An 18094-nucleotide genomic window follows, 5' to 3' on the forward strand; every position below is an offset into this window, starting at 1 on the left:
GAGACAGGATTGAAAAAAATAGCAAATAAACATCTTACCTGAGTGGAGTACTTGACCCGGAGACGTTCAGCCTCACAGCCTTTGTCACAAACTCGCAGCTGTCTCTCCCTCTCCAACTCTCTCTTCAGCCGCCCACAAGACTCCTCCGCATCCCTCATCTTCCTCTCCCAATCCACGCGAAGGCGTTCGATCTCCTTTCGCAGGTTGCGCTTGGCTTCGATGGCCTCACGAAGACGGCCTTTCTTTGCCACCCTTACAAACTCCAATTCCTGTAAAAAAACACACAAAAAAACATAAAAATCATGTCATGTTTCAAACTTTTTTTTTCTTTTTTAGAGGTTACTGTCATTCCTATCACATAGTATTTCACAGGAACAGGATGTGAATACCTGCTGAAGACTGCGTTTAGCTTGCACAGCAGCTGCCAGCTTCTCCTCCTGCTTCACTCTCATCTTGACAATCTCCTGCAGGAGTTTTTCCCGGGCCTCTTTGGTGTCCGTGCCTCCGTACAGCATCTGTCTCAGGGTGTCCACCTCTGGGCCAGCGGTCCCTGACAGCCAGCTGGGTCCCTCCTTTGGTACAGCAACACTCTGAGGGGTCAGAGTCTGAGACACACTGGTGAGGGCGGACGGAGGAGAAGCAAGCTTGGAAGCTGGCACTGGACCTGACAGAGAGAGAGTTTTAACATTATTAGGACAGCGATTGCATGAATACAGTTGTGTTTACTGTTTCAACCTCTGCTCGCTTGTTAGCTATTTTTCATACTCTCTTAAGGCTCTGACACACCAACCCGATTATTGTCCGTCGGACAGTCTGGTGAGGTCGGTGACTTGAGTCTCTTCGGTGTGTTCCGTGCCGTCGTCAGTCGGAGGAGCCATCGGCATCCATTTTGGCCGATTTGACTTGAATCGGCCAGTGGGCAGTCGGACTCAATGATTAATCCGATTGGTGGAGTGCTAGCCCTTGACTTGCGAATCAGTGCTTCTTCCGCAAGAAGAAGCCCGACAGCTGACAACGCCAGTATCTTCTTATTACTAGCCATTGTATTTTCTTCCGTTCAGCGAGTAATGACAACAACGATCCTTCTTGACTACTATCAACACTCTCTGATGAAAACAATGACTGACGACAGCGTGCTCTGTGTTTACTAGGTCTAGAGAGAGTTCCGTCATTTCCGGTTAAAATGTTTTAGCGCCGCCTGCTGTTATCGAGACGTATTACGTCTCGCGCACGCGCAGAACGTACGCTCAAGTCGGCGTCACTTTGGTGTGTTCCGAGGCACTTTTTTGAGAGACGGGAGCCGACTGATCAGTCCGACTGCCTTTTCTGCCGATGGTCGGCCGTCGGGTTGGTGTGTCAGAGCCTTTAATTGCAATATGTGGTGTTCAGGTGTTACACCTGACACAATATGTGGATATAACTATTTATTTATTTATTTATTTTAATCATAATTTATATCTTTTCAAATTAGTTGAGTTATTCTATAATCTTTCCACAACTGGCAACTGCAGGAGTACCTCCTGGGGTTTAAGTTGGGAATCACTGTGATAAAGCATCCATGCAGACATTTTTTCACAGCTTTCACAACTTCTACTAGAGTTAAAAATCTGCACTTTTATTTTTCTTGTATTTCTTCCAATAAACACCAGGTGGTGCAGTTGTACAGGAATCACCCTGGCCCAGCTCTGCTGCGGCTCATGTCCAGTGGGGCTTACTGTGTAATACAAGTTGTAACTGTGAAACCTGTGTCTAATATTAACTGACTCTTGTAGTGTTTCTCTGGATTATTACAAACTCTAGGTGATGGGTGGTACTCACGATCATCACAGTCGCCCACATCAATCTCTCCATCTGTGTCCATGTCTTCAGCTGTACAGGAAGGGGGCATTTTTGCCGCAGGTTGTGCGTCTCCATTATGCAGCTCCTGCGGCAGCCTGGAAATGGCTGCGGGTCCCCTGCCAGGAGTGTGGCTGTCCCTGGGATGGACTGGAGGGGCCAGGGGAGCTGCTGTGAGATTGGGAGCTGCCAAAGTCTTGTTACTTTTTGAGTAGGATCTGTGGAGGCAATACAGGTCCATTTAAAGCAATTCATTGGTTATAATGGACGATTTCACAAATATTGTCTCTTTAAAACCGAAACTATCACAGCTTTCATCAGATGACTCACCTCTCCACCTCATTCTGAGTAGCTGATTTCTCTTTTTCTGCTGCTTTAGGAGACCAGGGGCGGAAAGCAGAGGGCCTCTGTTTCAGCTGGACTTTTTTCAGATCCTGGAACAACAAACAAAACAATAAACTTGGGAAAACTCACAGTAAAATACCACTAGAATATTAAATCAGCCGCGACGAACAAACTCAAAGGGCCCTCTTCATTTAACAAGGCTGAATGATGAGAGGTCATAGGTGATAATGTGATGATTCAAAAGGACAATGGTTTTTACTCCCTTTTGACTTTTGATCTTAACAGCAAATCCGGTTTCACACTGGCAACATGCACACACAGCGCACAAACCTTGTGTGCAGAGTTTGACAGCGACTGTAGCCAGTCGGGTTTCCTGTCTTTGTCAGCTGATGGAGATTGTAATTCGTCGAATTTAGACCTCTTGGCTGGGACCGGGCTCGGAGACTGAGGAAAGGAGAGAGAATAGACAGTTAATCATCGAGATCCTCACAGAGATAAAGTACAGATTTTCCATCATGGAGTGTTCAGCGGATATTTCAGGAGCCTACAAATTCTAAAAAATGCTAGTCTGACTGTAAATGGCATTAATCATAAGCAACACACAAATTTGTCTGAACATGGAGTGACTTTTTACAGCTTTACAGTCACAGAAAGAAAAAAAATTAGACAAACAGAAAAGAAGTCACAGAGAGACAAGGGGGATAGAAGATGTGTCTGTGTAAGCGTTCAGTCTCTGAGCTTGGCATGTCTGCATGTTTGTGTGTGTGTATGTGTGTGTGTGTGTGTGTGTGTGTGTGTGTGTGTGTGTGTGTGTGTGTGTGTGTGTGTGTGTGTGTGTGTGTGTGAGCAGGGCTTTGAGCTGAGCAGACACTCAAGCTGGTCTGGCTGGCAGCCAGTAGGGCTACATTGCTCCCTGCCAGGCAGCGGAGGCGCCATCAGGTGGAGCAGATCGACTGCCTGAACCACAGAAATATTGCAATATAGAAACAGAGGGAGACAGAGAGGGAGACAAATTAAAGTAATTGCACTCAGATCTGACAGACGATTGAGTTGAAGTGTTCGGAGAGAGTTCAGGGAGGGCTATGGAGGCATGAAATGTTTGAGGCAAACTGCACTTAAAAAACCCGGGGTGGGAAGCATCTGCCTTGTTAAGTGCCACAAAATACAGAATCTCGAGAGCCCCTGATTTATATATTGTATGTCTGTGTGTGTGTGTGTGTGTGTGTGTGTGTGTGTGTGTGTGTGTGTGTGTGTGGCAAGCTGCAGGACCATGTGTCGAGATAGCTAACCTCTGCAGCCCTCAGGTCTGCACTTGTCAGACAGAGGATATGTTTACCTAGGTAGGCACAGAGGCCAGCACAGACCTGCCTGCTACTCTCTTACTCACTACTATGACATTCTGCCTCCAGGAATGGCAAACACCCCCATCTCCTCGTCTGCGTGCACGATTCAAGACAAATGATTACTCTGTCTACATTCAAAATCCTCAATGGAAAACACTCCTGGGTTGCGTGTAGTTGTGAAACCTTAATTGCTGCTCCACTGTAATCACCTCAAGATGGAAATTAATGACAAACCTCATTTAGTATTAAGCAAGAAGCTTGGCTGGTAATGAATCACGTCTCACAGCCAGCCGCTGCGTGAGTGTGTGTGTGTGTGTGTGTGTGTGTGTGGGTGTGTGTGCACGCAGCTATGAGTGGGTGGCGGGACGCGAGGGGAGGTGGGTGGGTGCGGGCGTGGACTTGCATATGTGTGTGTGGGAGGATATGTGTGTGTGTAGGAGTGTATGTCTGGTAGAGTGTGCTCAAGAGTGGAAGTGTTAGTCAGCTCTGGCACTGTATACCTGAAGTAGGTAGCGCTACAACAAAGAGTTGTTGGGTTGAGTCTACAAATCTGCAAGAGTTTTAATAATCATTTGAATTAATCGTTTGGGTAATTTACCAAGAATAAATAATATCTATTCTCTGGGTCAAGCTTTAATAATGTGAGGAAGTGTTAGTCTTGGATTTATATTACTGTAAAATAAATATATTTGGGTTTTTGACAGTTGAACAGATAAAACAAGCAATTTTAAGACATCGCCTTGAGCTCTGGGAAATTGTGATCAGTGTTTTTCACTATTTACTTTAACCCCCCTATTTAGCATTTATAGGCAGTACATTAAGATGTGATGAATAGTTTATAATACACTGTGGTTGTAAGCAACTATAACTCCTTCTGTGGTCACCCATAAGTGAACTCTGAAGTATAAACAGATAATGAATGACAATAAATAAATAAAATAGTAAAACAAAGTTGTAATAATATTACATTAAATGATGTCTTCATGAGAGATCAGCTAACTACATTAGAGTGGTATAAACTATTTCTTCAATGTTTATATACTGCTTAAAATAAAAATGTATTATGCCACCTTCTCATGTCTATTCTGCCTTTTCATACTCTTACTTCATACTGGTTTCTGCTTCATTACATGTTTGTCTGGACACTCCCCTCACGTCTCCCTGACTCACAAATGTCTCTACCTGTCTATCCAGTAACCACATTACACACACCCCCGTTCTCACACACAAAGGCACGCACGCACGCATGCACACACACACACACACACACCGTTTGTTTTTGCTACTGTAGGTCAATTATTTTAACCCAGACCTCCTGTGGACTGAATCTTGCTCAGCAATGGTGACTCGACCCCTCACCTGCCTGACTCAAGGCCGGTGGTTTTCTAAGAACTGCTGCCCTGGTGTAATCTGACTCTGTAATTACTGGCGTGACTGTTGTTTTCCAGACAAAAGGATGTCTGCCTGTCTGGTACTATTTCTACCCTGAGGTTTACAGCTCCAGGAAGGCTAAGAGTGCTAGACATAATAGAGTCAGAAAAACAGACACTCCCAGACACCACAAGGGACCTGCTGGCTAAATCTGACACTGACCTCACAGGAGAGCAGCCGCACGGGCTTAACTCACCACCACATCATAGACATAGCATGGCCACGGAGTCATAACACCCTCCTCACACATCCTACTGCCGAGCAGGTCCCACTGAGCCAGATGATAGGACATCCCTCTCTCTCTCTTCCTCTCCCTCTCTCACTGGTAAGAGAGGGAGACTTCCTCTGAGGAGTTTGCTTTGGCCGAGTCCCCTGTGGGAACTGAGTCTTGAGTGGGAGGGGGGTTGGGCCAGGGGAGCGGGACCACAGAGGAAGCACTGAGCTGAAGGAATGTATACTTGAAGGCCAAGTACAGCCTCTCCTTTAAGACTCCATTCAAGCATTGCCCTTTTCAACTCGCTATTGTATGATATTTCTTTGAGGCGGTGTAATAAGGGAGCGTTTCAAAGCAAACCTGTAGGCTAAACAGGGTCTAATAGCAGCTGGGCAAGAGTAGACATGCTTTATTTTTTAATTAGTGCCATATAATAGCATGGTAATACCAGAATAAGCCCCAGCTATTTTCATGCTGGCATGGCAGATAATCACTCAGAAACACAACACAACACAACACAACACATCACATCGCAAACATGTCAATGTCTATTCTAAGAGCAGAGCGTTTGACCTGCTTGAAGAACAATGTGTCAATATTGTGCTAACTGGAGCGTGATGGGGATTGAACTGCTTTTTCACTTGAACATGGAGCTAATCAACGATATTTGTTTATTGAACCCTGATGCAGTAAATCTGGGACCAAACCAGGGCTGGCGATTGTTGGTACGCAGGTCGAGATTAACCAGATAGATATCTTAAACTTGGTTAGTTAAGAGTGAGCGTCACTACACCACAAAGGATGTTAATTCACCCAAATTACAGAAACATTTTCTTAAAAACCTCTGAAGGTAGCTAGCCATGCAGATAGTTTTGGTTTTAATGCCAAGGTTTTAAGACATTCAATTGACTTTCATTTGGGGTGCTCAGTATACAAAAATGACATTTAAAAACATCAACAACCTGTCTTTCCAGAAAAGGTGCCCACAGAATACACTTCGAACACTTTTAATCGGAAATAATTATTTGGTCAAAAGTAGTTTCAATTGCCATCAGGGACAGATGAGTAGAAGACTGGGAAGAAGACAACTTCAATCAATCTCTGACTATTGTGTTTCTTGCCCTGCCAGATGTTTGTCTCAAGTTTGATACCACTCTCACGTCTATACAGTAAATATGAAGCTACAACCGAAAACGACAAGAGGGCACTACCCCTAAACAAACAAGATACAACCTGTTACTTTTTGAGCTTTGGAGGTGCTGGTAGACAGACTTGTATGCCTCTGGACAGAGCCTGGCTCGCTGTTTCCCAGTGTTTCTAGTCTTTATATTAAGCTAAGTTAGCTGGCTGCTGGCTGTAGATTACTTACCAAATGTTGAACTATTCCTCTAATAACTTCAACTACCTACAAATCTTATAATAGCAGGTTAAATTGAAATCTGTTGTGGCGCTAAAAAAAAGAAGAAATTGTCAAGAAATAAAACATGGGGCAATAGTCATCTGGTGAGACAAAAATAGTTTAATCAGCTGAACTTCCTTGGGCAACAGTCATATAGTACCAACGCATGCTGTATGATAATGTGGCATTAAGGAAAGTGCACAGCAACAAGGTACAACAGTTTCAGATTACGTCCTCTTTTTCCTCCTAAACCCCTGAATGTAATCCCCAGATCGACATGTGCTTAGTGGGGCGCTGTCTCACTCAAGGGCACAGCAACTGGCATGGCACGCTCGGGTAACATCCTTAGTTGGAAGTGAGAGAATACTAGTTTTAGTAATCTGATCCCTGTAGTTTGGTGAGGGTGTTCACAGGGATGCCTTGAGCTCTCTATTCAACTCTCACTGCATAAATTGTACGACAGTCTCTTGATTTATATAAAGCCCTGTGGTCACTTTTGTAACAGCTGGGGGAAAATTATTGGTGTCTGCCCAGAATATCCCTGAAACCTCATCCCTACCTACAGCTCAAGCTCCCATTTCCCCTCGCTAAATCTTAGCTTAATTTATCAATTTATTCTGTTCTGATGTGTCCAGTTTTAAGGATATATTGTTTATGTAGCTGAACTAAGCCATGAGAGTATATGGACACACAAAGAGAGCTGCAGGGCTTGGCATAAGTTCGGCATTACAGTAAATCTTATTGGATTGCCCTAATTGTCTTTGGGATTGAGACTTGATGAGGTCTGAGGAGGACGAGCTGCTGCTCCTAAAGGTGGAAAATATCTCATCAGGTCCACACAGTTTGACACATACAGCTTAAAGGCAGAAGAACATTTGCATTTGTTAACCATTCATAAAGCAAGCTGTGTGTGAAAGAAGTAATGCTACATAAGATATAGGGACCCCAGTGGAACCAGTTAGGGTAACTTATACAGAACACTTTTGTATGTTTGTAATTTTACTACAGCTAATTCTGTTTACTCCTGCATGTCTGCCACCTCTGTTGGCCTTTTCTGAGGTTTGTCTCAGTTTATTTTCATGCCAATTTTATTTAGCTTTTCCGTACGTGAACTGTGTCAATCTCAGGATATAGGGTTGTGAAGCCCTCTGATGCAAATTTGTGATTTTGAAGTGGAAGAAGTATTTAGGTCTTTCACTTAAGTAGAAGTAGAAACTTGTACTTAAAGTATCAAAAAGAAAAGTGCTCAATTGAGAAACATGGTCTGTGTGAGTATTATACTATTGTATTGTTAAGTTATTATTGCATTAACGTGTAATTAGCGTCTTGTCACTCTGGATTGTAGTAGAGTAGATGTATTAAGTAAATTAAATTTAATGTAGGCTACTTAAGTAAAGTACCAGTAGCCTACATTGAATTGCTGTGCGGTACTTAAGTAAATGTTCTTAGTTACATTCCACAGCTAGCTTTGAGTCTTAATTCTTGAAATGAGTGAACAAACCTGCCGATTTACAAGAGTATTTTACCTATTTCTGATGCATTCAGTTCAAGAGTTTGAAGACTTCAAGGTCTGAAATTTAGACTTGATAAGATGGAGAATTGTATGCAGTGAAGACATACTGTACATGTATTATTTTGTCTTTAATTCACTTCACTCAATGCAATCATACATTTTACAAATATGAATTCAATCTATTAAGACACACTAAACTCTCTATAATCCTTTGATGACATGTTTCATTTCTACTTTCTGCGTCATAGCAAAAAACTGTTTCCGATTGAAGTGAATTCCCTGAAAAGATCATCTCGCTGGTGCAAGCAAACAAAAAGAAAGATTACTGCACTACTGCACGGCGAGAAATGAATTCCAATTCAGGTCCAAACATGGCAACCATAACAACATGGACATGCCCGTCTGCCTTTCTTACAGTATGTTGACAGTGGTGTCCAAATCACTCTCTCGCTCTCTCTCTCTCTCTCTCTCTCTCTCTCTCTCTCTCTCTCTCTCTCTCTCTCTCTCTCTCTCTCTTTTCTCTCAGAGGATGACCTCACAGTACAAAGGGCTCATAAGTCATTTCGACAGACATGGAAACCCTAGACTAAAAGACACAAAACAGATTTCACTGCAGATTATACATTATGAGCATGTTTGGTATGGTTGTGAGGCAAAGTTATCTTAGGAAATGAAACTACTTTGTGACTGGTGTATGTATAGACGCGCATAGCGCCAAATTCAGAAGATAGTTGCCTGAGCCCCCTTGCTCTACTGTTAGAATTACGGAATTAAACATCAGACTACATGATCTGAGGGAAGACACAAGGCTTTGTCTGAAAACCAATAAAGGCACACACAAACACACACACACACACACACACACACACACACACACACACACACACACACACACACACACACACACACACATAAACGCACACACACAAACACACACACAATCCCTTTATGCTTCTATTCACATTTAGCACAGTTGTAATGTGGAAGCAGCTGCAGTTAACAGGAGGCCGGAGGAGATGAAGGTTAACGAGAAAGACAGGAAGAGCAAAGACAGACTGGAGCTGACCTATGTTCATGGAATTTAATTTTGTGCACCTGAAGGATAAAATGAATTCTTACACGAAAAGTATTCACGTAACTTTCAGGAACATCATGATTAAAAGAAGAAAAGTCTTCTGCGAATTCGCGAAGAAATTAGATTCAAAAGTCAATTACCACTTTAGTTTTGGTTGATTTTAGGTTCAAAACATCTCACTGTAAATGAGTAGAAGGATTTTATTTTTCTCTTCAAGCTTAAAGCCAAAATGAAATATTTAGTTATGTAAATATTAGGTATTTGATTTTCTTCTCTTCTTTGCATCCATTGCAAGTATCCATTGATTAAAGACAGAGCTCTGACCATGGTAGTTTTAGCTGCAACACTACTGGAATACACAATGGGGATTCAGATTGTCTCTGTGCTCTTGAATTGAATTAAGGGAAAGCTGTGAGAAAGTCTTTGTCAGGGCGACTAAAATGGTTTCCAGGTAGGTGTGTGCAAGAATACTTCCCACACTTAAAATAGAGAAATTATCACCGCATTCCAGTTAGTTTCACTGTTGGTCCAAAATTAAAAAGCTATTTATTTTATTTTTTATTTTTTCATCATGAAGCAGTGTTGCAGAACATTTGTGTGGCTGTTTACTGACTTTTATACGTGTTTGCGTGCCTTAACAGAACTTGAGCTCTGCTGTGCAGCAGTGCCAACGCCATCTTTGCCGTGCAAGCTTAATCCCTTTGCATTGCACTGACACTCATCTGACTCTGTGCCGGTGACGCTTCTCTGTGTAATTAAATGATATATAACTTTCATTTATTTGGATTTATAATTTGTGACATATTTATAATTTACATAGTTTACAATGTTTTCAGATATTCTATCATTAAAGGTTTTAAAAAACAGATAAAGATGAGTAATGTCAACATTTACGCCTCTTATCTACAATGTAAACAATATAGCTTTGGTTCAATAAGTCATATCTTGGTCAGTGCCAGTTTATTTATGGTCAAAGGAAACAAGGAATTGCTTTCTAAAAGTAAAATACTCCATTTGCTTACTTAATTTGTATAATACAGCTTAGAATGTAAAGGAGAGATTTCAAATAAAAAGACGTATTTCACGATAATGAAATATACGGCTATTTTAGGTGTGTTGAAGCTACAAATATCATTTTCTCTGCAAATGCAGTTTCATTTGTATGGCCATAATTGAATTCCGACCAAGGGAATTCATTTTTTCTTTTGCAAAAAATGAAACGAGATTTATTATTGCACATTTATAAAGTTGGGGACATGCACAAGAAAAATATAAATAGAATCATCTAAATTGAAGCTTGAGATATCCTATACAATCACTTTAAACAAATTATTTCAGGAACAAAAAATATCGATGGCAGAGTAATGAAAAAGACGAGTGAAAAGCTGTGGTTTCTCGTTGATGAAAAGCAACTCTGTTCCATCTGAGACAGTTGGGTGTGTTAACTAACCATCCGCTCATCAGAGGGCTGATGAATCCAGACTGGAAACCTCAGTTTGGTAGTGATAAGCACATCCCTGCCTGTACGCAGGGAAGTGTGCGCCGCCATTCTTGCTGTTAGCACACTCCCTCTGCTCTACAACAAGACAGCAAGTCCAGTGTCTGACTGGCTGGGATTTAATCCTGCAGATTAATACTAATGCCACGGCAAAGAAGGCAGAAAGACGATTAAAATGTCACTGGATAACCTCTCTACAACCCAAACAGTAACGGCTCCAATTACACTGACCATTATATCACTCGCAGTACCTGGTACTGTACGACTCCTCTGCACCTCCCTCACAGGGAAGAGCCGGTGAAGGAGTCTGGAAAGGACGAGGCCTGGGAGACTGACGGAGGGGAGGGAAAGCAACTGCATGGGGACTGTCAGCTACAACAGTCCGGGCTCAGCCAAGGTCTAGACCTCCAGTGTCTGAGAGATTGACAGGCCAGATGGACAGTCAGATCTCCATGTTAAAAACAGACCACCTTTGTCCCTAATGACAAGAACTCAGATAGCACTTGATGTCAATGAGTAATATTGTGAGATTTTCCCCTGCTACTATTGTTTTTTTAAAACATTTTAGTAATGAGAAAATTCATTTTCCATAAACGTGTAATCCTTACAGGGGATTTATCTGGCCATTATTTTTGCTGTCTTCTCTTTCTTAACCAGATTACAGCTGCAAATAACAATTTTTTTTAATTTATATATATATAATATATATTTTCTCGATTAATCGATTCACTGTAAAATAATGAAAAATGTGGATCACAGTTGCTTGTTTTGTCCTAACAATCCAAAACCCCAAAATAAAATCAGTTTATTATCAGATAGGACATAGAAAAGCAGCAATTCAGAAGCTGGGATTGGAAAAACCTTTGCTTTAATAATTACTTTAATGATTAATCAATCATATACAAATAGTTGCAGATATTTTCTTCAGCTCCTAACTAGTCCCTCTTCCCGTTTCTAGGTCATCATGAGCATATATTGCAGACTAAATATATAACACACTTTCAGCAGACCTAGTGCTTTAAATAATTTAATTTGAGCAACAATAACCATCAGCACAGTAATACACAGCTAATTTAGCTGAGCCACATGACGACGTGCCCCAGAGCAGCCATTGGAGAGGAGGGCACTAGGGCAGGTGGCAGGTTTAGTTGGAAAGATGAAAATGGGATGAATACCAGAGGTTAAGAGGTGTAAGGGGATGGGACGGGGGCAGAGGGGGGTTTCAGGGAGGAGGTCATAAAAGCTGTGAGAGGGCGAGGTGAAGTTAGGGTCACTGCTCACTCAGGGTCCCATGTGATGCCATTTCACCAACACAGTATATGTCCTGAGAACTGCTCAGGAGCTAATTGGTTGAACCAAGGTAATAAATCCTGCTGAAATTTATAGATACCATTCTAGTCATTCTGTTGAAATGCTGCCTTTCTGGTCACCAGGTTAGAAAACCCTAATCTCTTCTCCACCACTGTTTCTAAAACCATTCAAACAATGAAATGCTATTGAAGTTAATGCGACACACACCTAATGTGACTTGTAAAGGCATTATTTTGTTTAATTAGCTTTGAACTTCAAATTTAGCTTATAAGCTTGAAAGCCTAGGATCATAGCTTTTTATACAGCGCCATTACATAGCAGGTATTTCTGTAATATTAGAAAGCACAACCAGGGAGCTGCGTTGTTTGAAAAGGACGAATGGTTCCATTCAGATAGACAGGAAACAGTAAGAATAAAAGACCTTAAATTAAAGAGCATAGGGAGTCTGACGTGGCTGAAGAGAATTACAGCTCGAGGAGAGAGTAAAAGAAGTGGGTTTTTAAAACTGTTCAACCAATTAAATCAACGCATTTTTAAAACTACGCCAGGAGTTATTGCCTCTGAAAATGTTCCCCTTACTTAGTCTGACGAGGGCCTCACAGTGCAAGTATGTGTATACAGTAATATTTGAAAGAGATCAAATAGCATTTCACTTGTTTCCACTTGTTCAAGGAATTGTCTGTAAGGGAAATAGGGGATAAAACACCCACAACATCCGTTCCTAAGATCACACATTCCATCCTTAAACACTGGTCTTGTTTCCCTCCTCCGTTCATAGGAAAACATATCTGCTTACAGAAGTAAATAGGTGAGAGGGCTCGAGCTTCGCAGCTTCCATAAAATAAATACGAGTGCTCTAAAATGGAGGGCTGAGAGGGGCGGGTGGTGTACCGCAGCACCTCATGAATTCTGCAATTTGTCGTCTGTTTCTTGACTCTGAAAAAATCTTGGAAATGTCTTTTCCTGGATGACTTTATTGCACAAGAAACTGTTTTTCTCCATGGCAACCACATAACAGTAGAGCCCAACTAAGCTCTGACTCAACAAACAGAACTCCACAAAATACCCATTTCAGCGCCAGGGTTTTCCCCCATTCGCCCAGCTTTCCTGCAAACTCTGCCTGAAACGGCTTTAAAACAGAGGCCGAATGATCGCACTGACCATAAATGAAGACACATGCTTGGATTAATCAGGGCACATTATGTGACAAGCTACAGAAGATATGTGCAGGAAAACGGCCTCGTGGGCTCCTGACGAGCCTCAGGTGCTGCATGGGTTAGGCTTTTCATGAGCCAGAGCCATGACACGTTCAGTACAGTAGGATGGCAGCAGCTGGGTACTGTTAACCTGCAGGAACCTCGCTTTAAGCAACAGCAGATTCAGAACAAATACACCGGACAGAGCATTACATAAAAGTCTGTCTCTCTCTTGGTGGGCTGAGCTGCAAGGATGCAGGCACTTTGTGGAGCTAATGTAGCCGCTAACGGAAAAAGGCAGGCCAGGATTAGTGTTGCAGGCAGGCACAGGCCTCAGAGGAGGGCATGATGTTAGTGACTATGTAATCTCCATGGCCTTTCCCAGCAAATCTCTGAGACCTGCAGGTTGGATGCTGAAGATAACCTACAAGAGACTAATTACACAGCAGGAGGACAGCAAGAAATGCAAACTAGCTATTGATAATCTTTATTATATTCATGATTTAAGAAGTCTTTTTTTTCATTTACTGTTAAGACAAAGTTGTTTGAAGGAGACTGAAGGAGTTATCGTCCTCCCACCACCTGTCCTTGAATCATACTCATCACTTAGCATGCCAAGAGAGGATTTAGTTTGCTGCTTTCTCATTGGTGAACCGCCAACCTTCTTGTCTTGACTAGTTAAGGCCATTCCTAAGAAAACAGGACATGTCTGCTAAACTGTAACTTAAGACAACAGTGAGCTAGGACACAGTTTCAGCTGCTGTCGAACAGCTGTAAGGCTGTTAGTGTGTGTGGTTGCTCTCAGTCTTTCAGAGGCTTCACCCTTGCAAAAGCACAGAATCAAACAAAATTATCCTTTATTTGTTGCATATAAGGTCATTGCAATGGGGCATGGGAGGCTGCCAACTTTTCTCTTTGCCTCTCCCATACTCCCCGTCTACCTCGTAGTGAGCACAGAGGAGTATGTGCAGGGAGGGGAGGCCCTACACAGGAACTCAATAATAACTTTCAGCAGTCTAGCCAGGAGGCTGGAAGCCCAGACTGCGGCTGTTCCCTCCTGTCCTCGTTCCTCCCTCCGCACAGCCCCACGTTCCTCCCTTCACCCCCCTCCTCCTTCTGGCCTGTGTCTGCTCCACAGGACTGATGCATTCTGCAGACAGGCCAGCGCTCTTAAAGAGACACAGGCCACATTTTTATCCACTGAATCACTGCAGTGGACGGAACCACTAAAGCAAGAGCAAAGTCCTTCATTTCCAGCCTCACAATCAAGGGCCTAGGCTTTATTTCAGTCCTTTTCTTAAAGCTTGAGACTCTGACGTGACGCAAAATGTGAGTGAACAAACAGGCCAAAGTATGTTGAGAGGCTCTCAGTGAATCTCTGGCTGGATTCTTTCACTGTGGTTGCCTTTGAAGGTGTCTTTGATGCTTTATATACATTTTGTCAAGTGCAATCAATGTTCATGGCAATGGAAGTATATTTAATACCATTGTCATGATAATTTTTGGAGCCACTCCAAAATAGACCAGATAACTGACACGGACTCTAAAATGATGCTGCCACCACTGAGGTTGCTGCTATATAAATCGGCTCTGGTGTTACACTAGATTACACTGTGGTGTCTGCCTAAGAGGGAAACTAGGACTGTGTAGAAAGTAACAATTATTTTTATTATAGATTATTCTGTGAATTATATTTTGATTATATTTGTTAATTGGTTAATTGTTCAGTATATAAAAAAAAATTCCACGACAATTTGCAGGAGCCCAAATGTCTTGTTTTGTCCAAAATCTAAAAATGTTCACTTTACTTTAATGTTAGATGAGGAAAAGCAGCAAATTCTCACATTTTAGCACCTCGAATCACCAAGCATTTCTGCTTGAATGAATCACAACTTCACTATGTTTCAAATTTTTTGGTCTTAATGAGTGAAAATACCTTCCCTACACTTTCTATTCCCCCTACTTTATGAGGTGAACCCAGCAGGAGACGCCTAAATAGCGTGTGACTGAGCAGAGCCATGTTGAGCTCTATACCACAGAAAGGAAACGATTAAAAATTTATTAGAGTTGAGTGACACAGAAACCTACAAGGGCGTGCCTGCCAAACACACTCTCATTCTTTTGCTGTCAGCACTTTTGTGTCTTCATATACAAACTGTGAGAGAAAGAGGTCAATTTAACTCATCAAACACTACTATTCTTTTCATATTACACAACAGATATATGTACATACAGTGACATGGAAGCGTTAAAGTGGGTAAAACAGAGCTCAATAATGTTCTATTCCCTAAATATCTTGAAGGTTTTAAAGGGTTAACACATCTCAGCTGCAGCATAACAAAATATGAAATCTCTATGGGAGGTATCAGTGCCAGAGTCAGCAAAGCAGCACAGTCCTCTGCAATGATAACCCCATTCTGGAAAACCTATAAGGCTGAGCATCCAGCTTTGGATGGGCCGGACAGCTTCAACTTAGGCTCTTAAAACTGGGAAAGAAATCATCCAGTAGAACATAACTGAGACTCTCAGGAGTGTCTTCATCACAGAAATCTTCTCTCACAGGTCTCAAACTCCAGTATTTTCATGGCTTAACAATGCTGTTATTCCCACTTAAGTCTGATGTGCAAAGAAAATAAAGCCACCACATGACTGTAAGGCTGTTTCTGGACAAAAAGAGAGAGCCTGGCTCTGTAGTCGTACGAAACAAGTTACCGTTCGTTACTCTGTGGTGTGCAAGGCTCTTTGAGAGGGTGACGCATACCCAAACAACACCAAGCCATTGAATCACCAGTGTTTACGCAGCCACATAATTCTGCACCATCTGTAGGACTCAGATCTGATCTTCTGCATAGCATAACAAGCTGACGGCAATGCAACAACAAGGGGGCACACACTAATGAGCTACCATCTTCTGAAACACTTTTACAGCCAGCTTATTAAATCAAAACAAAGATCTCTTTCCCAGAATATATCTTTATTCGCAGCAGTGATAACAGCTTCACGGTGACGTCCTCTCCTTTGGCCTCAAACTCTGAACCAACTGTCACCTCCTTCACCTTCCAAGGCAGATGCAGGATAAAAAGAAGGCAATGAACTTCTGACCTGTCATTCAGACTGCAGAGGAAGCTTTGCAGCTTGGGGGCAACCAGAGTCCACCATCCACTCTGTCTCTCCTCCCCTCGATGTCTCACCCTACCATCCCATAAACCCCCTCTAAAAACCTCCTGCTTCCCCTTTTATGGCTGCCAGATGGTGGGGAGGCCTCCGTGCCTCTGGACTTGCCTCTCCAGTCTAGTAAAACCAGTTGACCTCAGCAACATAAAAACGGCTATTTATGAAAAGGCTTGGAACAAAACACACAAACATCCTGCCACTGAAACAATCAAATGCCATCTCATCTCCCAAAGAGCCCTTTTACAAGATGAGAGCAGGACAGCAGAGACACCAATAGATGTGAACTGTTGCTCTGGGGTGGTGGTGAGGTCCAGATGTATCGACTACACCCAGGTAAATGTTTTCTTCTTCTGTGTGAAGGGGTTTTATTTGCGTGCCTTGGGTGTGAGCGCAGGACTTTGGCAGCGTCTAAAATTCTCCCTGAGAAACGGAGAAGCAAAACAAACAGGGCCGTCTGCATTCAGGTTGAAGCTGAACCGCACAACCACAGTCTGGCCTGCGGTTCACAACATTCTGTTCCAGCACTGACTTCACCTAAAACAAACACTCTCAAGACCCGTCCACCTCAGCCAAAGGGAGAGGAATCTGAAAAAAAGTTTAGATTGAAACTCCTTTAACAAATCCACTTTCTCACACAACTTCTTCTGCTGCTTCTCTGACCCATGTTTTCACCAAGTGCTGGGCGAATGTTTTCACTCACTTGTCACTTGTGTAGGAGTTGTGCCCTTTGACGGCACGCTCAGACTGAGTCCAAGGTTTGTGAGTGTGCAGAGTTGGGTGGTAAAGAGGGTTAAAAGGCCATATGTCGCCTTGTTATGAAAGAGCAGTCCAAGCAATGGCTTCCTTTTATGGCAAATCAATTTAAGTGATTATCTGCTCTTCCAATAACAACTTTCTTCCCCCTCTGCTCACCTCAAATTCCCCTCCTTTTTTCTTCTTCCTTTATTTGTTCTACCGGTTGGAATCTACCATTTATGTCCTGCAATTCAACCTGACCTCCAGGCAACCCCTGGCGTGGCTGCCTAAGCCATTAAGGTAGCTGTGACTGTGGGTTATTAGTGTGATAAAAGTTTACTGTCCCTCCAGCCACTCTGCATGGCTGCTGTTTGACACCTCTGAGAAACAAGTCTATAGGACCTTTCAAACAGCAGATTGGCCATGAGGGATTTGGTCAGTTAGGCCAGCACACAAATACACTTAAGAGTGAAATCTTTAATTCAGACAAGTGACACAAGCAGCCAGGACAACAAACAGAATATAAGAAGTAACAGAGCAAACCAGCCCACATCCAAGTCAGGATGGTGAATCAAAGTAGAGCATCCCCTGTGCGTTGGCTTTATGGAAATATGTAGACGAGAGGGCTTAGGGGGGTGGTGGTTGTCTGTGCTATGTTTTTTCCTGTGCGGCAGAAGTTGTGGGCAGCCGAGCTTACTGCAGCCTCAGCACTTCTCTCCATATTCTCCAGTTTCAAGCCAAGAGAGAGAACAAAGGCAGAGAGCTAAGCTGCTGCAGAGGTAATGAGGACAGAGGCATGCAGCACAGAAGTGTGTGCCCTCAATAACGAGTGCTGCTGCAGTCTATGATGGAGTCCTGTTGGACAGCAGGAATAAAAATCCATGCAGCTGCTGCTAGCAGCCACACTGCCTATAGTCTACCCACAGACAGCAGTAACTGACTGACTGCAGCCCACCCCTTTTTACACTGCAGCTCTGTCTACCACAAAATGGAAACCACAGTGTGACTGGAATTTGCTTGGAGA

At 42.7% G+C, this 18094-nt stretch overlaps 1 protein-coding gene across 1 annotated transcript in view; it reads right to left on the reverse strand.

Annotated features, from left to right (window-relative positions):
• skib (v-ski avian sarcoma viral oncogene homolog b) overlaps positions 1-18094 on the reverse strand; it is a 31013-nt gene that overhangs the window by 2185 nt on the left and 10734 nt on the right. The window contains exons 3-7 of the mRNA XM_039796475.1: positions 2512-2625; positions 2167-2270; positions 1819-2054; positions 390-664; positions 39-269 (exon numbers count right to left, since the gene is read on the reverse strand). Coding sequence (XP_039652409.1) covers positions 39-269; positions 390-664; positions 1819-2054; positions 2167-2270; positions 2512-2625 — 960 coding nt within the window. The remainder of the gene's footprint in view (positions 1-38; positions 270-389; positions 665-1818; positions 2055-2166; positions 2271-2511; positions 2626-18094) is intronic.

The sequence above is a fragment of the Perca fluviatilis genome, chromosome 4, assembly GCF_010015445.1.
Source record: "Perca fluviatilis chromosome 4, GENO_Pfluv_1.0, whole genome shotgun sequence".
NCBI classification, from domain to species: Eukaryota; Metazoa; Chordata; class Actinopteri; order Perciformes; family Percidae; genus Perca; species Perca fluviatilis.